General features: G+C 38.5%; 1 protein-coding gene across 1 annotated transcript in view; it reads right to left on the bottom strand.

The window, feature by feature from the left end:
• Positions 1 to 247: 247 nt before the first annotated feature.
• The window catches only part of LOC127423656 (heparan sulfate glucosamine 3-O-sulfotransferase 3B1-like), a 29230-nt gene continuing 2878 nt past the window's right edge, over positions 248 to 26599 (bottom strand). Inside the window, exon 2 of the mRNA XM_051668163.1 lies at positions 248 to 5604. Coding sequence (XP_051524123.1) covers positions 4986 to 5604 — 619 coding nt within the window. The 3' untranslated portion in view covers positions 248 to 4985. The remainder of the gene's footprint in view (positions 5605 to 26599) is intronic.

Here is a 26599-nt window from a genome sequence, read left to right as displayed (position 1 = left end):
AATAACATCTTTGAGCCTCTTGTGCTCATTAAGAGTTGTGTTTGGCTCTGTAAATCATTACAATTGCCTTAATCATCACAAAAGCATATTTACTACACATAATAAATAACAAGGAGAACAGCATCAAGAGGAAATGCGTTTTGAAATACTTTATACTTCCACCAAAGGGATCACTAGAAAAATATACGTTTTGTCAAGACAAACTTTGATCCTGACTTCATAAAGTGTTGTCTGAAAGTTGAAAATAGTTTTAAAACCTTGAATTTTGAAGGCTTTGCAGGCCCAACAGAAAATGTCAGATAGATACGTCAATGCAAGTCTATGGTATTTTTTGGCACTTTAAAGGTCAGATATAAGAAAATCGAAAGTCAGATCAGTTCAATATATTGATTGTTTTCAAACAGGTTTCCCGAACCTTACATTCCATTGGTCGGACAAAAAAATAGCCCCGCCCCAAACTCATTATTTTTTTTTTTTTTGATTTTGTTACAGAGCCACGTTTTACACTTTTCAGAGAAATCAACCTACAAATGCCTCACTTAAAGTTGTATAAAAAGTATTTCAACATTTAAATAAAAATTATAAACACATATCACCTTTAATATACAGTAAATTATTTGTAAAACGTTTGATCTATGTCAATAAACAATGGATAGTTTGGTAAAATATATATTTTATTTTATTCTTCATATGAAGCAAAAGTATGAATGTTCAGTATTTAATGATCTAGAAACATCTGTACCATTTTGCTCTTTCATGGTGTAAAATTAATTCTTGTTGATACCACAAAATACTTGGTTTACATGTTTTTCATGATTTGTACATAAAGATAATTTCTAGTCTATTTATCATGTTATACTCGGAGTAAGACAAACATTTCAAACATCTGAATATCTCTATGAGGTTGAATAAAACTCAACCATTAAAAAGATGCATCAGCACACACAGCCTTAACATGAGCAAAGGGTGTAAACTTTGCTCAGACAGAATTTTGACAGATCAGAATCCATATGCAGTTCACATGTAATCAGTGACGGATGAACTTTACACATTTTACCGAAAAAAAATACCTGAGCAATAACGCTCTACTTTGAGTTATCCTGGAATAGATGTTTCTGTTCAATTGCACTCGTAAAATCACAGGACCACCTATGGGCTTGCATTTGATGAAAATTTGCTAGACCCTGTTTCACTGCCATCCTCACACAATGTGAACGCAAGTAACAAACAGTTGGAGGAGAAACTTCACATTATTTCTTTCTTTTTTCACCTCCTTGGAACATCTGAATATATGATTAATTGCATAAAGTAGGAAAAATGCACTGGGAAATTTCCCCCCAATTAGTTCAGACTCTAAAGGACTGCTGTCCTCACAGTTGATAAATATTACAATCTCCTCTCCAAATGAAAGGAAGTTGGCTTAGCATAGCACAGGGGTCTGAGGCACAGCATGTTCTAAAACAAAAATTAATGAGCTGAATCAGACTGCTTTGCTTTTTTCTTTGCATTCATCCAAAACCAAACAAACAGACAAACTTTTCCCCTCTGCATTTAATTTCCAGTATATTAAATAGGGATGAGAGAAAGTGAAGTATCAGAACAGTACATTTGTAATGGTCCTGCTTATAGTCTGCTTTAAAACCTCCCTGTGATGCTACTCCTCGAATCCTGATCCAGGATCAGTTTATATCAACCCAGTGTTAAAGCTAAGATGTAAAAAGTGACAAGTTGATTATTCTGTCATCATTTAACTCAACTTCAGGTTGATTCCAAAACTGTATGATTTTCTTCCGTGGAACATAAAAGATGTTAATCAGTATATTAGCCCCAGTCATCATTCACTTGTATGGAAAACATTCTGCAAAACATCAAATTTCATGTACCATGGAAGAAAAAAGTGGGTTTGGGACAACATAAGGCTGAGTAAATGATGACATATTGTAATTTTCATTTTGGGGTGAACTTTCCCTTAAACCTTAACCCAAGATATTGAGAGCTGATCCATAACCAGAGCTGCACTAAGCTCGGTCATTTATCTTGCCTTCGAGACAGCCACCATATCAGCAGTCATGGGATGAATATAACAGATCAAGAGCGACTGACTGTTTCTCCCTCTTGCATTTCAAAAATTCAAGTAGAAAGTCAAACAAAAGTACACAGAGGCTATGAAACAAAAAAATACAACAATGAGCATCTTAATGCAGGTTCGTTAGCTTGGTAAAATTTGGCAAAAACAGGAGAACTGAGATGTGAATAAAAATGTGTTTAGATGGGATGAAGAGGAAACATTACTCTGCACCTCAGTCTATATTTTCTAGTATGAGTCAGTATTGGCACCAACTCACATTAGGGTAAAGCTTTTGATACTCCTATAGAGATACAGTAGCGGATGAGATCTACCCGCTATCTTTAGTCTGCTTCACATGTAATTTGGCTCCAATTAAGGCTAATTTACACTGCTCCAAAAACACTTCAACACACACCAAAATTTCAAACAATATATAGTTGGCTGTTGGATTTTGAGGATTTAGGGACCGTTCACACAGAACACACCTGTGACGAGGAGGAGGGCGTGGCCGGGCCATGAGGGTGCACGGCCGGCGCTGAATTGACTAATCAGCGGGAGAAGGCGATAAAGGGGAGCCAGAGATGCCAATTTGAGAGAGAGAGAGAGACATATGTGGCTGCGCTGTGTGTGTTTATGTTTGTTTTATGTTCTTTTAAGTTCAGTTATGACATTAAAAGTTACGTTTACTTTTCAGCCAGTTCCCGCCGCCTCCTTGCCCATCCAGAACCCATTACATTGGTGTCAAAACCCGAGAAGGAAGAGGGATGCACTGTCGTGGAGTCCTTGCCGCTGCTGTCCACGAGGGTATGGAAGAATACCCCAACCTGAATCAGGTGGGGGAGGAGTGTGACGAGAAGGAGTGCACGGCCGGCCCTGATTCTCGTAATCAGTGGGAGAGAGAGATAAAGGGGAACCAGAGACGCCAGTTCGAGAGAGAGAGAGACACACACTGCTGTGCCATTCGTTTACTGTTCAACCGGTTCCCGCCTCCTCCTTTTCCATCCTGAACCCGTTACAACACCCTTGCGTTAAAAAAGCTAGATGCGGCACAACTAATAGAACAGAATGCAAGTGTACAGGGCTTTTTTTAAAAGTCTTAAAAACTTCTTAAAAACGTGGCGTTCCTGTGCGAGATGTTAAAAAAACATCGAAACACGGTGCAGCAGTCAAAGATTTCCACCTAGCTTATGGTTACATAGAAAAACTATTTAAAAGATGGAATCAATGCATTTTGTGTGAACAGCCACTAAGAATGTTGGAAAACATAACTATAATTTTCATACTGGCCCAAATAACACCAACATTTCAAACATTCCAAAGTTGTATGTTGGCTTTAGAAGATTTTAGGGCCGTTCACACAGAATACATCCTTGTATTTAAAAAAAAAATTAGATGCAGCATTTTAAGAACGTGCCGCTCATTTGCGAGATACTTAAAAACCATTGAGATATGGAGCAACAGTTAAAGATGTCCATATAGCTAGAACTATAACGTAGAAAAACTATTAAATAAAACAGCACAGATGGATACACCACGTATTTTGTGAGAACGGCCCCTTAAAATGTTGACAAACAATCATTTTCATACTGGCTCAACAAACACCAAAATTTCAAATATTCTAAAGTTGGCTGTTGGATTAAGAGGATTTAGGGGCTGTTTACACAGAATGTGCACTTGAGTTACAAAAAAAAGCTAGATGTGGTGAATAGAACAGAATGCAGGTGTCTCGAAACATATTTTGAAGAGTTTTGAAAGACGTGTTCAAAAAGTTTGAGTTGTTTTAACAACATAACGTCTTAAAAACATGGTGCTCCTGCACGCGACGCTAAAAAAAAAAAAATCAGCAAGATAAAACATTATTGAAAAAAAGTGCAGATGGACACAAAATCGATTTCTGTGTGAACTGTTCTTTAGAATATTGGGAAACAACTATCATCTTCATACTGGTCCAACAAACAACACGGTTAACACATTGACCTAACAAAGCCCAAATAACTGCTTTTTGGGGCAGTGTGCATAAGCCTTAACAGTTTCGCTTTTATCCCATCCAGTTCCTTTCATTGAAATGTTACTGAGACTTGAACTTTGAACCTTTTAGACAGGGCAGTAACTGGACTTGTTGGCCAGATCTTCCTCTAATAGGGCCTTGAGACTGGAGAAACCTAATCGATTTTTTTAGATGAGTTACACGATTAGCATAATATCGACATGCTGCCTGTTTTCTGAGATCTGATTTAACCATCAATGGATTGCCCATTCATTACAGGAATCTGCAAGTGAAAGGCCAGCGGTTGACTCTAAACATTAGTGACACTATAAGTAGCAATTAGGGCTATTGATCCACATGTTATTGAGTAAAGGGGGTCGTTGGATCAGCTCTCTTGCTGATCAGTTGAACGTAGTAGGACTCATGCCAATATGGAGTGTAATGAAACAAGAAATGTGGTCAAGAGTATAACTTTTACAGTGAAATATAGTCCATTCCCGTCTGTCAAAAAGGTACATTTCTTTAGACATTCAGAATTAAATGAATTGCAAATTTCTGTCACTATTGGTTTGTAAATGCACTATACCCGTAACAAACGTTGTGTTTTTTGTTTGTCAAAACATTTTCGAGTTCAGTCTTTGTAAATTTAAATAATTTGGAAGCACCATAAATTCAATGTGTGTAGAAATAACCACGGCAAATCAAAAATGTTGGTGGCGAGACTACAGTTGGGCCAGATGTTATACACAATTTGGTTAGGCAGCTTAGTGAATTAATTGCTTAGAAATTAAAAATAAATTATTATAAAATAGATTTCTGTACATTTTACATATATATAGCAATCATCTCAATGTCTTTTTGCCTTTGCAAATACACAGAATTTGTTGGATTTTGTGTGTGTGTGTGTGTGTGTGTGTTCTCCATTCACAGTTAATCCCAACCAAAATTATGCCCAGTCATCTGGTAGAACTTCATGTTGAATGGTCTGTAGAAGTCTCTAAGTCTCTGCACTACCTCAGGGTGAATGTTTGGGTGGGTCCTCCCTTTGGTTTTGCCCAGGCAATGGGGCTTGCTGCTGCCCTCAGCCTTCTTGAGACAAGGAAAGCCCTTGGTCTGGTTGAAGTAGAAATGTTTGTCTGTGATGATCCTTTTAAGTCCCAGGAAGTCCTGAACACGACCCAGCTCTCCGGCTGGGTCGCTAATCAATCGTTCTCCACTCACAAACAGAATCTGACCCATGGGGAAGAACTGTAGCCAGTTGTCCAGGTGCTTGGCATAGATGCCGATTTGAATTGCGCTCCATGAGGTGTCTATCAACCCTGTAGTTCTGTTTTTGAATGTCAGGCTCTCAAAAGTGGGGATATCAGGCTTCTTGGACAATGTTTGTGTGTAATCTGAGATGGCTCGGGTGACGGGGTCCCGGACCACCACGATCAGCTTGGTGTCACGGGACATGGCATAGATCCGAGCTGGAGCCTCACGGGTCACAAAGTAGCTTGGTGTTTTCTCCATGGTGATCTGGCCCTCCAGGGTCTTAGGCATCAGGTCCCTGAGGAGAGAGTGAGAAGGGAAACAGGGGTTAAAATGGAGGTCTAATGAAAACAAAACATTGTATAATGCAATCAAACAGATGGAGCATGTGGTGCTTCTCAATCAATGAGCCAATTCAAGGCCATGATTCTGGGTCAAATGTGATTAGCATTGGATGCCATACAACGCATGCATTCAAACGTCACAGATGTACAAACCACACTAAATAGCAGGCCTGTTTCTTGTAGTGATGGTTTTCTGATATAATACAAAGTTTTCCAGAAGGCAGACACCATGTTCACCAAATCCAAGATTTCCTTCAAATCAGTCTTTGCATTAAACAGCTTTCCAACAACCATGTTAACTATTAAGGCAATCAAGAGAAGGTTACAGATAATTTGCTAATCCACTTGGAACTCATCCAGCTGTGCTAAAAGGCCCAACCTGAGCCTGTTTCCAATAGGATTCCAACATATGACCTCAACAATGTTACTGACCACCCAGATCTAAATAACAATTTATACTTCAAAGCAATGGAAGCCTAATGCATACAGTCATACTCTTAGACTAAAAGGCCTTCAAAACGTATGTGCATTCCACATAAAAGTTCTTCAGCCTTGTTTGAAGAGAGCAATCTCTTGCAAGCAGCCTTCAAGGCACTTATTGGGTGAATTGGATAGGGTAAGTGCAGACCCACAATCAAGGGGCATTTGAGAGGAGCAGTTTTAACTGAAATGTGAACATGCATGTTAACGCCAAACAGGCTTGGTTTTCAGAATCCTACCCAATCAGGAAGAGTGGATTATAGTAGAAGAGTTGATAACAGAGGACTTTGAAGGACACATGGGGGTGTGGATCCGATTTCATTGGCACACGCTCTTAGCTGTAGAAAGACCCTAACTTTGACATGTTAAAACTTACGAAAACATAGCTGAAGAATGTTTGGTTTGCACTGACACCAGGCACAACTGAGTGCAAAAGTGTTCTTCCACTTTTTTAACCATGTTGGTTCTGGAATGTTTTTCCATAGGGATTTCATAAAATCCTTCATAAAAGAGTGCTAAGCCATGAGCCAACCAACCAGCTTCAAGGTGAATCGCAATGTTACAATGTGTGATTTGATGCAAAAAGTATTTGAAAATCGGACAAAAATTCAAAGGTATAAGACTATGTATTTAACGTCTTTAATGAGGACATGAACAAGAATCCCAAGATGCATTGCTAATGGTGTAATAGAATTAAAAATGATGGAAAAATATAAAACTACTGACTGAAAGTTGTTGATTATAAGTACAGACAATACATTTACATTTTATTGCTAACTATTCAGATATATGCAAATATATTAGTTAGAGAGTGTAGGGAAACCGTCACGACTGCGTAATGGGAGAGCTATCTGCAGAGCTCGTTTGGCGCACTTTATACACCGTAATACTCTGATTGGTAGATTGTTTCTCTTCAGTGTTATGGGTAATGTAGTTCTTTACCAGGAATTCCACTAAAATGATTTAAGAAAAAATGAAGTTAAAAAAACACAACTAATGGATCAACAGAAGCATATACACCATTAATAAACAACCCCAGAGCTCATGGTTGGTCTGTTTTTAAAGTTATAAGTTATCGTTAAAAATCTATTAATGGAATTTTTTTTTTTTTACTTTCAGAACAAGACTGCTGTGCTCTTTAGTAGCTGAAAATTTAAATGCATAGAGAAATCTGCCAAAGAAAAGCATTAAGTTGTTTCCAAATACAGATAGTTCGTACTGTTTTATCATTAAACTGAAGGAGTGTACATATCTAAAGACCTCTATGTGTGAATTTCATTGTTTCAATGAGTGTGAAGTCCCAATGAGATCTCAACAGGCCCAGAATGTGCCTCCTTATGGTATCAGTGTATGCACAGATAAGGCCCTTGTTGGTCTGTTGTCTCTGGAGTATCAAGCTCTGTTGTTAGTACCTAGGCTAATTTACTGCCACATTGAAAACTGCGCTGTCAGCGTCTAGTGTAATCCTGCTTTGGGTGTTTACACCCTGTGGAAACGAGACTACACTCGATTCAAGTGTCTGCAAACAATATGTTTGGGGATATCGGTTTCCCCCACTTCAGTAGATCAGTTTATTTTCTCACTGAGCAGTCTTGGGCAAAAGCCTGGCTATTTGTACAACTGGTGATGAGCCACTGTTCCCTAGTTAGAGGCGAGAATTACATAGCACCAGTCAAGAGGGAGGTTTTATGATAAACAAAACCTATGGAGAGTGTTTCAGAACATAAATCTCAAATGTATGTGTCCGTTAGCACCAGGTGCTTCTCTAGATCTAGATTGCACTGCTTTTTGCTGCATTCTGCAAAGCACCTGTGTAAAACTCTTTGCAATAAAGGTTTTTTCTAGATCACATAGCTGGAACAGTTAATTGTACTTCGCTATAGCGAAAAATCCCCATGTAGCAAGTGAAAATTTGTGTGCACTCTTGATCCAGAATGATAGAACAGCCTGAGGCTGGAGGCAACGCGTTGATTTATTTGATGGGAAACTGTTGGCAGATTTGTGTGGTTACATGGCTTCTCTAAAGAGCTGGCCACAGATCCAATTATGATAATATCAGTTTGATTACTGCTCTGTCAAAACACTAGAGTGAGAGTTTGAGGGAAAGAACACAGGCAAAAAAAAAAAAAAAAAACTCAATCTCTGTGAAATGAAAACAGATTATCTTTGTGCCTTTTTATGCAATGGTGTACTGTCACAAACTCTACACGGTTTAAGTGTTTGTTACTAGTGTGGAGGAAATATAAATGTGTTGGCTTATTAATGCTTAGCCTGTAAGTGTGTTGTTTTAGCAAAAAAAAAAAAAAATAAAAACTTCCAGTGAGCGGCAGTTCTGCGGACAGAAACGCCTTGTTGATAAGAGAGGTCAACGAAGAATGGCCAGACTAGTTTGACCAGACAGAAAGGCTACGGAAACTCAGATAACCACTCTGTACAATTGTAGTGAGCAGAATAGCATCTCAGAATGCACAACATGTTAAACCTTGAGGCAGATGGGCTACAATAGCAAAAGACCACATCGGACACTTTATTAGGACCATAGTGTTCCTAATAAAGTGCTCAGAGATGTATATGCATGCATATAATATTACATTTGTTCCAATAAATATACAACATGGTTTATATTCCACTATTAATTTTAATCCAATAGACATGAGTGTCAATTTGTAAGTGGTTGGAATCGAACTCGAGGTTGGATCAAGCAATCGAATCAAGCATGAAAAGGGCCTTAATTTTGTTTCTGGGGATATGGGGGAGGAATGCAGAAAGCGGGAAACTGAAAAGTTCTAAGGATCTTGCTGGAGACAAAATAAAGCCTCCAATGATCCACTCACCTCACTTCTTTTAGCGCAAAAAGGAAGGGACGGCAAAATGGGGTTGAGGAAGACAAGTAGGCAAGGTCTCAGAAGAACAATAGCCTTTTTTGCCTATTTTTATTTATGAGGTGCTTCTTTTAAGAGATTCCATCAGCAAACAGGCAATGCTTTGACAACGGGGCCCTTTTTTTCTTCCTCTTTTCTTTGAAAACACAGCATTGTTCTTCAATGATCTGAAAGAGCAAGGGCCTTGGAGAGGCCAGAGTGGAAGGAGGAGGGTGACTCATTGTAAGATGAGTAGAGAGCACTTCTCTAGATCTCTCAGGCACTCTCAGGGCCGTGGGAGAGGCGTTGTGGAGAGCTCTTGAGTCAAACGTGTGCCTCGCCGACACATGGCGCACGCTGCCACTAGAGCAGGTAAAGCTACACTGTGCATTAATTATTAAAACACAGATTAGAAAGATATGATATGAATATAAGTGCTCTAAATTATTCTCCTAATAAAAAGGGACTCTTAAGTGATGAAACAAGGTCAGAGAGTGCTCCTCCCTCTTGGTTGAGGTTTTCTGTTGTATTTCATTTCTACAAGAATTCTGCATGATGGCCTGATTTACTAATGGTCATCGTTGTTTTCAATTTTGGTAGTGCAGTCTTGATCAAGTTAGAAGAGATAACAAAGAGGGGAGAATAACCCAAAAGGCAGGCTTTCTTTTACTCAAATATAGCATCAACATGCTCCTGAGGGCCATGATGAAAGGATTCTTTTTTCTAACAGAGATAAATCAGCATGGAAAAGATAGAAAGGGAGAAAAGACAGACAAAGATATAACATGAGACACAGAAGAGAGTTTTTATAAACATGTTTTGTTCTTGTCAAATTTGATTTGCTGAGAAGAACCTGTTTTGCTTACGACAGACACAGTAGCCCCCCAAAAAGCCCCTAAGCCTGCTTTAGCTTTCAAGTGACAAGGGGTGTAGTATATCTGTCTTTTAACTTTGGTTTGTTATGGTTATTTTTTGGCCAACGTTTTTGTTCTTTTTCTGTTAGTTTTTCGTTATGGATATGCAAACTGATATAGAGTGAAAACACCCTGCACATCTAGAGCTTTCAAGTCTTGGAAGGATCAGAGATACACAGACATACCTGCAGTTTGGTTTTGAAGTGCAAGTCAAAACAGACAACCTCTGAACACCTGTGTCTGTCTTTGATAGACATCTTTTAAAGGATTTTTTTTTTTTTTAGGGTAAACTATCCCTTGTGGGTAAGAACTCACCACTGTTTTACAGAAACCGAAAGCAGTGGAAGTAAGCTGAAGCTGTTTAAATAAGCTGCAGAGTAATAAAGACTCAGCAGTCAAATAAACTCAAACTAATTGCCAATGAGTTTAACAGCTCAACTGCTTCCACTTGCAAAGCCAGAAAGATAAAGTCCAGAGTCACTAAGCACATATGCTGATCTAAAACGGCAGTCCTCATGCCAGGGTGGCAGTGTGAGAGAATTTGCCCATTCAGAGGAAAATGTTATTACTCAGAAGTTGTTCTCTCTCTCTCTCTCTATCTATCTATCTTCTACTCTCTGAACACTTTATTAGGAACACCTGTACATCTACTTATTCATGTGATTATCAGGAGCTTCAGTTAACCATTTCATGAGTAGTGTATATTCCCCTGGAGTGAGTTATTTTTGCAGCTGATAGAGGGGGGCAGAGTGTAGACAAGTATTTTTGTTTTTTATTTTAATTTTAGATGTTTTGTCATAAAAAAATTAAATAAAAAATACTGTATATAATATAGTAAACATGTGAAAAAGTGTGTGTGTGTGTGTATGTGTGTGACAAGCACTTATGTAAACAGACTTGACTGCGTGCATTGGATAATCACGCTCGATCAGCATGTTTTCACTGTGAGTATATGAGTTTTAAACTGTTATCGTGGTGCTTTTGTGATAGTTTGGCTGTCTGTTTCAGAAAACAAACATATTATATGCTTGAAAAGACTCTTTGAGTAGCTGTTTGTTTGATGAATGACAACCGCTACTAATGTAAACAAATGGCAGCTGGTATCAGAGGAAGATCACGTTTGATGTATTGACTGTGAGTAGAAGAGCTGTAAACTTTTTATTGTGGTACTTTGGTGACGAGTTTGATGTATGTATGTAAAATAAACGTATTCTGTGGTTTAAAAGACTGTATGAGTAACCGTTTGAATGAATATAAATTACAGACGCTTGACCAGTGCAGCCTGTGTTGGCGCGAAAGCCGATTTGAATCTGGCAGCTTGTAACATAACTGGCTGTTGCAGAAACACATATGTGTGACACTACTCTGCGGGGCCCAGTTATTAACTGTCACATATGTATGATGGTACGTAATGTTCACATCAACCATCAGAATGGGGAAAATGTGATCTCAGTGATTTCAACCATGGCATGATTGTTGGTTCCAGCGGGCTGGTATGAGTGTTTCTGTAACTACTGATCTTCTGGGATTTTCACACACATCAGTCTCTAGAGTTTACTCAGAATAGTGCCAAAAAAACAAAACAAAAATCCAGTGAGTGGCAGTTCTGCAAATGGAAACACCTTGTTGATGAAAGAGGTCTACTGAGAAAGGCCACATTGGTTCAAGCTAACATAAAGCTACGGTAACTCAGATTACCACTCTGAACAATATTAGTGAGCAGAATATCATCTCTGAATGCACAACACTTCGAACCTTGAGGTATATAGGCTACAACAGCAGAAGAACACATCGGCACTTTATTAGGACCAGAGTGTTCCTAATAAAGTATAAAGTGCTCAGTGAGTGTGTGTGTGTGTGTGTGTGTGTGTGTGTGTGTATGTGTGTGTGTATTAGTATGTAGTATATAGTATATACACCGATCAGCCACAATATTAAAACCACCTGCCTAATATTGTGTAGGTCCCACTCGTGCTGCCAAAACAGCACCAACCTGCATCTCAGAAAAGCATTCTGAGATGCTATTCTCATATTCTGAGTAAATTCTAGAGATTGTTGTGTGTGAGAATCCCAGGAGATCAGCAGTTACAGAAATACTCAAACCAGCCCATCTGGCACCAACAATCATGCCACAGTCCAAATCACTGAGATCACATTTTTTTCCCCATTCTGATGGTTGATGTGAACATTAACTGAAGCTCCTGATCCATATCTGCATTATTTTATGCACTGCTGCCACACGATTGGCTTATTAGATAATTGTTACATAATTGTTGGTGCCAGATGGGCTGGTTTAAGTATTTCTGTAACTGCTGTTCTCCTGGGATTTAATGTTGTGCTGCTGTAGCCCATCCGTCTCAATGGTCGACATGTTGGATGTTCAGAAATGCTTTTCTGCATAGCACTGTTGTAACGCGTGTTTATTTGGGTTTCTGTCACCTTCCTGTCAGCTTGGACCAATCTAGCAATTCCTCTCTGACCTCTGACATTAACAAGCCATTTTCACCCACAGAACTGCCGCTCGCTGGATGTTTTTTGTTTTTCGCACCATTCTCTTTACACTCTAGAGGCTGTTGTGCGTGAAAATCCCAGGGGATCATCAGTTACAGAAATACTTAAACCAGCCCGTCTGGCACCAACAATCATGCCACAATCTAAATCACTGAGATCGCATTTGTTCTCCATTCTGATGGTTGATGGGAACAAGCTCCTGACCCATATCAGCATGATTTTATACATTACACTGCTGCCACACGATTGGCTGATTAGATAATCACATAAATAAGTAGATGTGCAGGTGTACCTACCAAAGTGGCTGGTGAGTGTATATATATATATATATATATATATATATATATATATATATATATATATATAGTTACAGTTCTGAGACATCGCCAAGATTCCTCCTAAACTGTAGACCCTACTGTTCAGTACTGATTCTGACCCACTGGCATGGTTATGGTTTCTTTTTCTATTGTGGTGCTGCAAAATCAGGATTAGAATGGACTGACAGTGCAAGTGACCAATCATGAGTCACCATGTCACTAATGCCATTCCACCAGAATGGTTCTTTGTCCTGAGTACGGTAGGCTAACCATGATGAGAATCCTGGTCTGTAATTGTGCTGCGCCAAATGAAGCTTAAGTGGAAATGCTACTGGAACCATTACTTAGCGTGCTTAGAACTGCACAGCCCAATAATAAAGTGCTTTATGAGAAACAAATGAGATATTAAAGAGATCTCATTTGTGATTTTTTTCCTACGGGTGAGCATGTGAATGTGTGTGTGTCACAGTCTTAAAAGAAGAGTTTTCTGCATCCGCAGCTAGTGGTTCACACACTTCAGCTTCTTTTTCATAATCAGTCTATTGATTACAGTGATCTTAACCCAGACTACCGGGCTCACAGAGATCTAAGCGTTTGAGAGTGACACTTTACTTGACCAAAGGCTAGAGGGCAGCCTTTCTGGCCCTGCCACTCTCACCCTTTGTGCTTTAATCTATCAGAAGTGAAGGATGGGAAAAAAAGATGTGACATTCATGCATGGTCAGATGATTTCTAGTACTAGAACAAATAAAAAAGAGGGATTATTCAAGCGGGATGGCGCTGTCACTTAATGAATCAGCAAGACAGAGCTAATAAGTGATTCTCACAAAGCACTGTTTTATCGCTTAAAAGTGTGAGGCACTTTTTGGAATCTTAAAGCAGCTAATTATGACATCAAGCGATCACAATTCTTTAAGATTAAGGTAAATTCTTTACTATATCTCGAGAGCTAGCTGGGGAATATGGATTGTGTCTTTGATGGAGGATGTGTGGCTACATCTGGTAATCCAGGCACCTCCCAGTCTGCTCCATACACACAATATTTTCTAGGTTTTGTCGTCATGGAGACACAAGTGAGGCTGTAGTTCTGAAATACATCCCGCGGAGTCTGGAGCCTTGACATTATATTTAACCACAGAGCAAAACTGCAGTCGTAAATCTATAGAGCAAACCTGGGTTTTATAGCACAAGAAGCAGGAGAATGGTAACCGGGAGAAAGAAAGAGAGAAAAATAGTGCGGTAGAGAGCCAGGATGAACATTTGTGCAGAAGCTCTAAGTTACCACTGTATTTTGAGATGTATGCAGCTACTTAGAGCCTCCCGACAGTTCATTTCCTGAGTGAGAATTGCCAGAGAGATCCTCTTAACCTGCAACGATAAAGCCAAGGGACCGTAGATAGCACATGCAAGTGTGTTTAATGAATATTCCTGATTCCGCATTTATAACGGCTATTCATTAACAAACATTCCTCAACTGACCCCTCTCATTCTATCTCTTCCTCAGGTTTCTCCTCAGCCTCTGATCTTTGCCACGTAATGCTGATGTGAACATTAAGAGATGTAAATGGCCATCTCCGCCAGCCCCGTCTAAGGTGTTGGGGTGTCTTAGCTTCGGTTTGATATCCTCGCTGACAGATCACATCAATGGATCTGTGTTAGACAGACGGAGAAAGCTTCTCCCATAGAGTGACTGCTCTCGCAGATAAATAATGAAGGAACAGGGAGTAATGCAGACACTTCTGACCCACCTCTCTCTGAGAAAAGACACTCTTACTTTAGAGTCATCTCTAAAGAGGGTTATACCTTAATGTTGATCTAGTTTCTAAAAAATTCTTATGCCTGCACCAGACTGAAAACTAATTTATTGTTGCTTTGAGGTAAAAACCCCAACCTAAAAAAGAAACTGAGTGCTGTTTAATCTTTATGTTTTTCTTCTCAGAGTAGGGGGGCTTTGGTTTGGGGCCGAGGACTGATCTGCTTTAGGGTGTCAAGGGCAGAAAAATATATTAAAACCTCCCAGTAGTGCTGCATAGATAAAGACATTCTCCATAATGTGTGTTTCATGAGAAAGTGTATCTGCTCTGGAATTATATTGAGGTCTAGGCTCTACTTTGCCAGCCACAATTTCGACCCCATTTTCTCTCTTCTTTTCTTTCTCTCTCTCGCTCTCAAACTCATTCTAAACCACAACAGCCTCCCAGAAGGGCAGAACACGCATAAATCACAGAGAGCTCATCTAAGTTGCAGTCTGCCCAGACTCTGTTTCAGCTTTATTTGCTGCCATTCAACACCTACCAAAATCTCTTTAAAACAAAAGTCAGGTGTGTTTCTGCTGTCCAGGGCTGCACACTGAGTTACAGTCCTGCCAACTGAGTGGAATTACTGTGTGTTAGCGACAGAGCTGTGCATGAAGAGGCTGCCATCAGCTCTAAATAAAAGATGCAGGCATGAGAGGCGGCAATAAAGTGCACTTCATTCTTTCTCACTCAGCCATGCATTTAACATAGCTACAGACTGTAGAGTGGAGCTTTTTGTAGGGCGTTGAACAGTACAGGCCACTTTTGACCATATTGGACAGGTGTTTCTGTGATTTTAGAGTCATACCTTAAAATGTCTGTGGTATTAGGGTCATATTAAAAAAGTAAGTAGGATAAACTGGTTTAGTAAGTGTAGATCAATGTCTCTGCTCGCTTGGCTACAATAGTTTTACATGCATTTAAAGTAACTAAAGTTAAACATTTTCTGAAGAAAACTGCCTATGCAAAATTCTCCGTCATTATGCTAGTATGTTGTGTGTGGTTGCCAGGGAGTTGCTATGCAGTTGCTAAGGTGTTCTGGATGGTTTCTAAGCAGTTGCTTACTGGCCCAAGTCAAAAGAGCTCACCATGAAAAAGAGCCCATCTATGATATTCTAGTCTGGATACTTCCTTCAATGTAAATCTATCGATTTTTTGTCAATTTTATGTCTGCCATGAGAAAATGGTAGAACAGCAAATAAAAAAAGCTCTCATCGACAAGCTACATGATTTAGGCATCATTAATGTCCGTAGCACAAATATGTGAAGAGACACACACTGAATTTAATCCTTAGTATTAGGGACGTACCGATGTATCGGCCACTAATATTTTTTCGGCAAATTATTGACCAAATTAAAACTGCATATCGGTCACAAGCATGAAAATGTTGATTTGAAAACCAATGGTTTCTTTATAATTATTATTGTTATTTTTTCTGTGTGTAATATAAAATAGCTACCAAAGTAAATACAATCCAAAAAACATGTTGAATTCATAGGTATAATATGAATTTGTAATGTTATATCATAAAATGTATGTTATAAAGTTCTATTGTTTAGAACTGCAAAAATAGAAGTGCTTTTTAATTATTTTTTTATTATAATATTTTTATCTTGTATTTTCTTTCATTGTAACTCTCTTAAAAGTTTTGACCTGGGGCCTGGGTAGCTCAGCAAGCAAAGACGCTGACTACCCCTCTGGAATCGCGAGTGACTTCAACCAGGCTTCCAAAGCAACCAATTGGCACGGTTGCTAGGGTGGGTAGAGTCACGGGGGTTACCTTCCTCATGATTGCTATAAGGTGGTTCTCGCTCTTATTTGGGTGCGTGGCGAGTTGTGCGTGGATGCCGCGGTGAATAGCGTGAGCCTTCACATGTGCTAGGTCTCCACGGTAACACGCTCAGCAAGTCACATGAGCCAATTTTTTGTTCAAAAAATCCAATCCATGTTTAATGGAAATTATTTATTGTTTGATCAATAAAATAGCATTTGTACATTTTTAAAGCATAATTTCTAAGCAAAACAGTGATCTAATGACAAAGTAAGGTGAGTAATGGCAAAATATTGGTATCGGCCTGTTGTTGTTGTTTTTTTTTTTTTTACTTAAAATCAGTATCGACCAAAAACAAAAAAACAAAAAAACAAAAAAATAATAATAATATATATATATATATATATATATATATATATATATATATATATATATATATATATATATATATATATATTGGTGCATTCCTACTTGCATCAATATTAATTCAATCATGATTTAGGTAATTCAGCATATACTTTTTTCAAATTTGGAAAGTTGAAATCTTAAAAAAAATAAAATAAAAAAAAAAATAACAAACCCAATTACCCGAACAACACCATTTAAATACAGACTCAATTTAAACAACTACTACTGTCTAAGTATAACACTGCATTCAATAAAGCGTCCTATGTGAACATTAACATTTTAGTGTTGTCTGACCCATGTACACTCTCAGCAATTCCACAAACACTAGCCAATTCCATTTGATCTACCCTCGAGTTATAAGCAACCATCAAGCCGGCACCCCAATGTTTATCTTGCTCTTGCTAATCTGTAGTGATAAGCTTGTTTACTTAGGGTGTTTGTAAAGAGTGCTAAGGGACTCAGTCTCATACTTCATTTACATTCCCACTGAGCGACACAAGTCTCTAGTCTATTAGCAGTGTTTGGTGTAACTAGTGGTGATGAGGTTGTAGCTTGCTTGCAAAGAATGGAGGCATTCTGTTATGTGACAGCTACATAACATTGTATTTAATAAGAATCTATAATTTCTCATACTTTATTATCTGTCATTTGTTTTAAATACCTGGCAGAAAAAAGCCCTGTTGGCAGATCAAAAGTAGAGAATAAAATATCTCACTGAATTGTTGTAAAATTGGCACAGAGACTTTCAAACACTTTCAAAGTGATCCTTTTTTTCACGCTCAAACACAAGCACACACATGAATGCACCTATTATATCCTGTTTTGCTTGGCACATGGTCTCCTCCAGCTGAAGAACTTTTGAAGACAGGTAAGCTTTAAAGTGCTGGGAATTTCTTCAAAGTCTGATAGCCAGTTACATCAGAGGCTTACAGCACAGCTGCATTACTTTGACACTTCAGTAATGGTTTACAAATTCCTCCAGACTAGTATTCTTCATCGCTAACCCATAATTAGCCAAACTATGTGGTGATAGCACCAGTGCTGACAATTACATTTATGCATTTGGCAGATGTTTTTTTATCCCAAGCGACTTATAGTGCACTTATTACAGGGACAGTCCCCCCAGAGCAACCTGGAGTTAAGTGCCTTAAATTATTAATTAAAGTGCATGCATTAAACAAGGCAAACAGAAGAGTTTTCGGCTCACTCTTAAGGCAACTCTGTAAAATTATTTTGAACGACAGCCAAGTCATTGTCCTCTTTGGTATCTCAGCGGCCACTGAAGATAAGATAACTGCCGTGAAACACACAGAGTTCACTGTCAACTGTTTCTGCTGAAAGTAATCAGCCGTGCAGATGTCACAGGTGGAATTTGATTTCAGGGTTTGACAGGGAACTTTGCTGGGATGATGATGTATTTCACATACAATGACAAATGTTTTAGCTTTTACTTTTTCTCCATTCCAGAAGCCTTTATGGTTCCACAAGAAACAAGATCTGAGCTCTCCATGCCAATATGACCAAGCCATTCAAAACCACAATGCAGGTTCGAATAGAGAAATGGGCATTGAAAAAAAAAAAAAAAAAAAACATCTGCCCAGCTCATTTTGGTTTGTTTTTGAATGACTAATGAAACAACAACAAAAAGGAAAGTAATGTCTATGATTATGAATTGATGTCTACAGATATCATTACACAAAATTTTGCACAATGATATTACATTATCCATTATACATATTGTGGCAGTTTGAAGGTTAAAATGTCCTTGTGTGTCACTAAAAGCGAGTTAAATTAGGTTTTAAAAGGTTTTCAAGGTAAATCAACAAATCCTACCTCCTTACCCTAAACCTTAAATCTAAACCTTATTGATAGACATAAATAGCATTTATGATACAAATAATGCAATTGCTCAGGCAACCACATCATATTGTGGTGTTTATATTATATTTTTGACTCACAAGTCGAATTGCTTGCAGATCTCGTAACCTGATCCATTGCATTGCAATTGCAATGCTCTATCAGTTCAGCTACTGCACAATTTGATTGCCTTTGAACAAGCTTTTAAATGTAGTTGGCTATGTAATGCAAACGTCAAAATGTATCGCTTTACAAGTCATGCACTATACGTTTATTTTTTTTATATCATAAAAAAGCATTGTGTGAGGAACTGGGCGAAAAGTGTTTATGAACTGCTAATTTATTGTTTTATTCATGATTTGTGTGAAAGGGAATAAAAGTCATTGTTGTAGCTCCTCTGCAGAACTGTAGGTATAGCAAAGTGATTCTATGGGACCAGGTTACAGTGGTCAACTGGGTATCAATTTCCTATCAAATATATAGTATTATGGAATAATGTTTATATTAGTCTATATGAAATAAGCAGAGAGTGACAGAGCAAAACTGCTCGTCACTTAAAATGTGGAAGTACAGCACAGGTTTGACAAGGGAAAAAAATCTCAAAAAAACATGACATACAGAATATGTGGGTTTTTATGGTCCTTTTCCTTGAAAAGCCAGAGAGAGAGAGAGAGAGAGAGAGAGAGAGAGCGCGCTCATGCCACAATTTTCCAGTTCAGCAGAAACAGATCAAATGCAGGTGTTACTGGGGGAAGACAATCATGCATCAGTTGCAGCAAAATTCATTTTTGAAGTGCACACACTCAGAAAACAATTACTGCCTTAATGTACTTCGTTCACAGTATTTTTTTATGTTCATAATGTCTTGTTAAATGCTAATTTTATTTTATATTGTATAGTGTATATTGTTCTTATAGTTTTTATTTTATTTTATTCATTACCTGGCACCTTATTTTAATTCTATTTTTATTGTTATTTGTTACTGTTTTATTATTATTTTTTGTCTTGTCATTATCTGTTTTGTGGAGAGAGAGAGAGAGAGAACTTTTGAAAGGCTAAAAGAGAAAATGCGAGGAAAAAAAGTGGTGACAGCTCCTGGGCTCAGGGAGACACTGGCTTTGTTGCCCTGGAACTCAATGTATGCTGTGCTCCTGTGAGCACATCAGCTGTGTGTGTGCATGTGCGTGTTACTTTAATTGTATGCTCTTTTCTTGCAGAGGTTAATGGAAACATCAGGGGGTCTCTACTTCACCCTGATCCTCTGCTTTTCACTTTCTTCACCGAAAGACAGCCAAACACAAACAAGCACAGTGTCTCTCAAAATTATCTACAGTACAGTCACCATTTTCTATTTCATCACTTCGGACAACTTGTGTCAAGTTCGTTTTCAATGCTCACTTCTTTCTTACATATCACTTCTGCTAATAATCATCCTCAGAGTGCCAAACTTTCAGAAAATGAGCTCTGATGATCACACACTTTGGAGGAGGCAGACCTGGTTGGAGACAAGGGCCAACGATTACCAGACCATGCTGCGAGCTGTGCGCTGTAGCCCCCAGGCTCCTTTAAATGTTGCAAAGACTGTTTATTTAGCTACAGTGAATGAGCATTTACTTGCTGAAGGAGGGCTAGCATTATTTTGACATCCAACATCCAAATTATCACCTCATTTAAAAAGGGCCAAATTCATTGCAAGCACGGAGGGAGGATTCGGACACAACAGGCTACTTATTAAAAAGGAGAACTTTTCTTACTGCCTTCTCTTGTTTTTCGCTGTCCATTCAGTCATAGAAGGAAAACATAAACTATATTCCAATGCCAGAAAAAATTAATAAAATGAAAGCAGAAGACATACAGAAGGGCATCTTCTCCCAGGATAAAATCAACAGAGAGAAATTATTGTCCATTTGGAAGTTATTTCTGGAGTCTTATGTCAGCTCGTACAAGATGGCGAAATCATACGATATTGTACGACTTAAGCTCAAAGTATACTACGGTATGCTTGCCTTTCAAAGTGAACTTAATCTGAGTGTGCGTGCACGCGCACTCCGACTGCTATGAGATACTGGACTATTTCTCTTCAAGAGTTTAGACCTATAAAGATGTCTTGAAATTTCCTTCAGACTCCTTCAGAATTATACAAATGCAGATATCTCCTGACCTCCTCACACATGAATTCTTGAGATGCACATCCTCTGTTTTTGTTTTCACCTTCGTCTCATGTTGTTTAGCGGCGATTACATCTTCTAGCGCTTGTTCGTTACAGCAATGGCTGTAACTGTGAGTGCTGCCACCTTGTGGATCCAATAATTAGTGCAAATTATTCCATGCACATACTGCGTGTTCATAGTACACGCGTTAGAAAAATTTGCCTGCACACGTTTAGTACTCGAGCACTCTGCTGATGACGAAATCTGTGTAAGGCGTCATGTACGCAGATGCCTAGCATTCACTTTTAACTGAAGTATACTTTAGGTTTGTACAAAAAGCTTTTGACTTCAAATTCCTGACAGCCACAGTCTGCCTCCATTCTGAGTGTGGCCATGTTCTTTTGCTTTTCTCTGGAGGAGACAGTGGTCTCTCAGTGGCAGACCACCACACTGGCCCTCTACTGTCTGTCTCTCACCAGGCCACCCCTTTCACAATTAGCCAGTGGTAATTTGGCAAATGAAAGCCCCTTTTCTCCAGGCTCAGTCCCTCCCTGCTTGGTCTGCACTTCTGGAAAATCCATGCCAGCTCAAGAAGGGGACATGGGCCCCCTTATTTCTTCCCCTCTGTACTGACCAATGTGCCCAGTTGGGGGTGGCCGCTTGTGGGCACTGAGGCCTACAACAGCCCCGCCTCTGATGAGGGAACCAGAGCTGGATATGGGGCCCGTCTCTAATATGGGATGCAAGGAGAGGAGTCACATACGTTTGTACAAGAGGGTCACTATGTGCGTTCTTGAATATATAACCACCATACCAATTTAAAGAAATGTCTACCATCATATTTGAGACAAACTATCTGAGAGACAAGTTGAGAGGTATTTTGTTCAATGCAGCTAAGAGGAGAAAGGAAATTGGCAAGAAAAGGAAGGAAAGGGTAATTTACTCACCCGCATGATGTTGGAAATCCATACATTTTAGAAAAATGTAGAAGTGCTCTAGTTTTCTGTAAAATTATAGTGAATGGTGGCTGAGACTGTCAGCCACCATTCACTATAGACAGCTAAGATTCCACCTAACATCTTCTTTTGTGTTCCATGGAAGAGAGAAAGTAATATAAGAAGAAAAAGTCATTAGAACGACATGTTAGTAAATTATTATATAATTTTCAATTTTGGGTGAAGTAAGTCTTTAAAGAAGCTAGAGAGATTGGGTTCCTGGGAATAATAATAGAAACAGGAGCTGAGGCTGAACATCCAAGCAGAGTAATCCTATGGTCTAAAGGATGCTGAGAAGTTTAGCCAACACTACAGCATCGTTTAGAGGCAGTTATTTGAATGTCTTAAGTCAGTGCGGCTCTGGCTCTAAACAGAGGATGTCAAACTGCTGAACTGATGACTGGTCAAGGTTCAGATCCAGCTGGGTGGAGGAAGTCTATTCTAACACTCGACTGAACAGCTTTTCATAGAGGCTGCTCCTTAATCATAACCTAGTATAATTTTCTAGTTCTTTCTTTCTTTCTCTTTCTTTCTTTCTTATGTATCTATCTATCTATCTCAGGGACTAATACTTGTGTCAACCCAGTCTCATGACTCGTAATAACAGTATGAGACGGCAAAATCGCAAAAAAAACAATAAAAAATCATAGGAGTTGGTTTGTAATTTTCTTTTTTTACTTTTACTTGCATAGAGGAAAATAAACAAACCACCAAATGATGTTATCACTATTTTTCCCCAAGTTTAAGCCTTACACCGCCTAAACCTAACCATAAAATCTAACCCCTTACCCAAACCCTAAACCATAATTTTAATAGGAAATTACTTTTGTGTAGCACAGAAGAAAGAAAACATCAGGGTTTGGAACGAGACAAGGGTAGTATATTACAGGTTATTGACATATATTATCAGCCATTTTCATTGCATTAATAAATATGGAATAATTAACCAAATTTATTCACAGACTTTACCCTTTCTTAAAATAAAGTGATGTATAGGAAGCTAGCTACAATTTGATGCTTGTATTGTATCAGTTTAAAATTCTGTTTCTTGATTGGTTGATCTCTATGAGAATAAAAGTCATACCTTTTCATATGAGCCAAGACATATGACATCTTAAGATTTCGTCATCTTGTACCAATTATTATTATTGTCATGAGACTTTGTTGGTGTGTGTTCAGAAAGGATGCGGTGTTGATCGGGTCTCACCAGCAGTGCAGATGGTCTTTACAGAGTCAGTGTTGCTCAACAGATTCTTAGATAACCTGAGCCACAAATACCTTTAACCCAACACCACACAGAGTACCCAGCACAGTGTAAACTAGTCAATACATCTTCTCCCATAGGGCCGACACTGGCTTGAGTCATTACTTTGTGCTTATCTGAGTGCACATGAGGGTGTATGTTTCATCTTCTACAGCAGTCACCAACCATTGCTTCTGCAAACTTATTGCAACAACAAAATAAAACACTGTCCTCCACCCAACTCAGACAACTACAGATCACTGTGTACAAACACACCCAGTATGCACAACCAAACTTTGGTTTGATCAAACCCGGCGCCACTTAGACAAGATGGCCCCTGCTTTGTAGAGGAAGGAAGAAGGGGGTCACTGGCCACAGAGTCCGTATGGGTCACATACATGGTGGTGTGAACACCCCTGGAGTGTGGGTACAAAAGCCGGGGCATCCATCCAGAACTGGCCATTCCATGGATGAGGTCCTCATCTGGACACAGTGGCAGGGGGTCGTAGCAATCCAAAGATAAGAACTTTCAAGTGACAGACTTCCGAGAGCGTTGCAAGTCCAATAGCGGAACAGGATTTTCTGCAGAGCCATTCCCACTCGTGGAACAATGCTCTACTTGTCCCTTTGTTGGATGGCGGTTACGGACTACATCGTTTTAAGGGCTGCTATTCAGAAAACACACCCTTAATCACAGGATGGAATCACAGGGATTGCACACTAAAGTGCATGCACTAAAGTGTCAACACCAAAGAATAGCATTGTTCCCTATGACATATCTTTGTAGCAGAAGTAGGAAACATGACCTTCAATTACACACTAGAAAAACTGCATAGATTTACTACAAGCATTGCTGTACTTTTAGCTGTGGTAACAGTTCTGTATAAAATTGTGTGAAAAGTGCAAGTTTTGTACATGTTGACTTCCCATTCTTGGCAAGGAGGAGATGTTAGACCGCAAAAAGGTGCATTGGTAGATTGGAACACTGTGTAACACTATGTCATCCGCAGCAACAGGGCCTCCATAACATTTGGGGATCTAGCGGAGACTGTCTGCCTGGATGGGTGGGATTTTTGAGAAGCCAACTAAACTGCTTATTAAATTATTAGAGCCTCCAGAAAAATAAAAATAATTTGAAAGCAGCAAAACCTCTAGAAATTTTGCAAGACCTCACAAATCAGAAAAGTAGTCGAAACTGCAAATGGTCAAAGTGAAAACAAAATTGCCTCAAAAATATTACACAACAATTCAAGCCACTCTGATTTTAGTTATTCACATTGTAATATTTGTCTTACAAATAAACTGACAGTTGCCAACAACTCCACATTAACCAGATATTTCTGGGAGAAGCTTATAATAAAAACACAGAGGAAATGTGAAGTGCCTGATGATTATGCTTGTTCATATAGATCTCCATGAGTCAAACACCACACTTATAGTCTCTAAAACAGTCCAAACAGATCTAACAAGTATTAAAGAACAAAAGCTTATCTGACATGCCTCTTTCTTTGGCACTCTTTTGCACAATATCCAATATATTTCTTCTTAAAAGGTCAATCACAATTCTCAGATAAACAAAGACAACATGTCCACAGTAAAGATAGCTGCCTTATTAGAAATGTGACTCTGTGGCATGCTTTCCATGCACTGGAATTGCTTTAATATACATGATTTCTGCACCATAATCTCTCTTTTCCATTACAGAGCAAATCTAAACCTTTACGCAGTATGGGACACTCCATAACGGAGAGCCAGATTTCTGTTCAATCCTGTGAGAGTGATACTTCTGAGAAACACTTCCTTTGCAACACAGTTTTAGATCAAGTCACATGAAGAATTTAGAGACAGAGAAAACAAGTCTGCATTTGTTTGTGTGCTGTATCCTTAGCCCAAACTGCAGTGCCCAGATATAGAATTTCAATGTGGCATCGCATGTCCAACTCAAACCAGCTGCAATGGCATGCGAATCCAGTTAAATTTGAAACATAGAAAACATTTGACTTAAAACAGAGTTTCCCAAACTTTTTTCTATGAAGGGCCAAAAATCAAACTTGATTGAGGACTGTGGGCCGAAAGTAAACATTGCATTATTTCAAACTGTATTATATTAAAATATAAAAGTTGCCCTGGTTCCCCTCCTTTATGATTTCATAATATACAAAAACCTTACTCTGCAATCTGCTTAACTAATGTAGTAAAGCGCTGCACCAATGGCATATATATATATATATATATATATATATATATATATATATATATATATATATATATATATATATATATATATATATATTCTTATTGTTTTTTTGTTTTTTTTCTCTTGCCATATATGTCAAAGCGGGCCAAATCAAAGGTCATCAAGGGCCAACTTTGTCCCACTGGCCCTGGTTTGGGCATCTCTGTCTTAAAAGGTATTAGTGGAAAAACAACAAAAAAAATAAAAAAAATAAACCCATTTTAGCACCCAACATTTTCATGTTTTGGACTTTATTTAATCTAAAAGTAATTAATCTGTTGTTGTTACCCAACAGAGGCTTTTAAAGTTACTTTTAATTGACTTAGTAACTTGGTGAAGGCCCCACCACTGATTAAAGAGTATTTCTCAAAGATCTCACAAGGATAAAACAGCTTTTTTTGAGGGAGATCCTCGTTCTCAGATATGCACTTGTCCATTGACCGGTCAACTGACTTTTCAAATTTGCAGATTAAAAATATGCAGATTTAAAAGGGAATTTATCAAGGATAACAGCCTATGGCGGGGTGTTTTTTTATTTTATTTATTTTTTATTTTTTTACAGGTGACCTTAGTATCACCTTAGATCTTAGTATTATTTAATTATTTACATTCAGTAACATGGGCAGTGCATAAAGTGTCCTTAAATATTTATGTTTTAACTGAAAGCTCTCCCAAAGACTACTTTTTTTTTTTTTTCTTTTTTTCTTTTTTATTATTACTTGTTGTTAAGTTGCACTTAACACATTTGACCACTTTCCAATCCTTTATTTTGTCTGTAAAATAAAAAATGGTTAAATGGCATAATCCTTGAGATCAGTTACTCAAATTCGAAAAATAAAGTGCAGGTTTGGAGAAACGGAACATTTTCGGGACCCTAGTTATTGATTCAGCTTTTCAAGGAACGTTTGGGATGAATTTGCATCAGACTGAAATGAGGCCCCGACATTTAAATAATTAATTAAATACCCCCCCCCCCCCCACCCCATCCCCCCCCCCACACACACACACACACACACACAAACATGCATGAATATAATTCCCTTTTCATCCAAGATGAACTGCCGAGCTTTCACCGCAACGCCCATTCTTTCATCCGTCCTGTTTTCTGTTACAGGGGGCCCTGAAACGTCGCACATATTTAAAAGCACTGGGCTTTCAAACCCTAAACTTTTACAAATCCGTTTAGAAGACAGGCGTGCAGTCCAGGACTGTTTTATCAACTTTTCAGAGTGTTTCTTTTCGTTTCGGGTTCGGGGTAAGCGGAGACAGACTCTGGGGCAATAAATCCCCCTTTCTCTCAACAGTTTCATTTTATGCAAGCTATAAATAAATACCATTATATTTTACAATTGAACATTAAATATTTAAAAAATAAAAAAATAAAAAAATAAAATATTTGTGGAATGTTA

Source organism: Myxocyprinus asiaticus, chromosome 32 (assembly GCF_019703515.2).
Source record: "Myxocyprinus asiaticus isolate MX2 ecotype Aquarium Trade chromosome 32, UBuf_Myxa_2, whole genome shotgun sequence".
In the NCBI taxonomy this organism is placed as follows: Eukaryota; Metazoa; Chordata; class Actinopteri; order Cypriniformes; family Catostomidae; genus Myxocyprinus; species Myxocyprinus asiaticus.
This window is presented reverse-complemented; position numbering and strand designations above follow the sequence as displayed.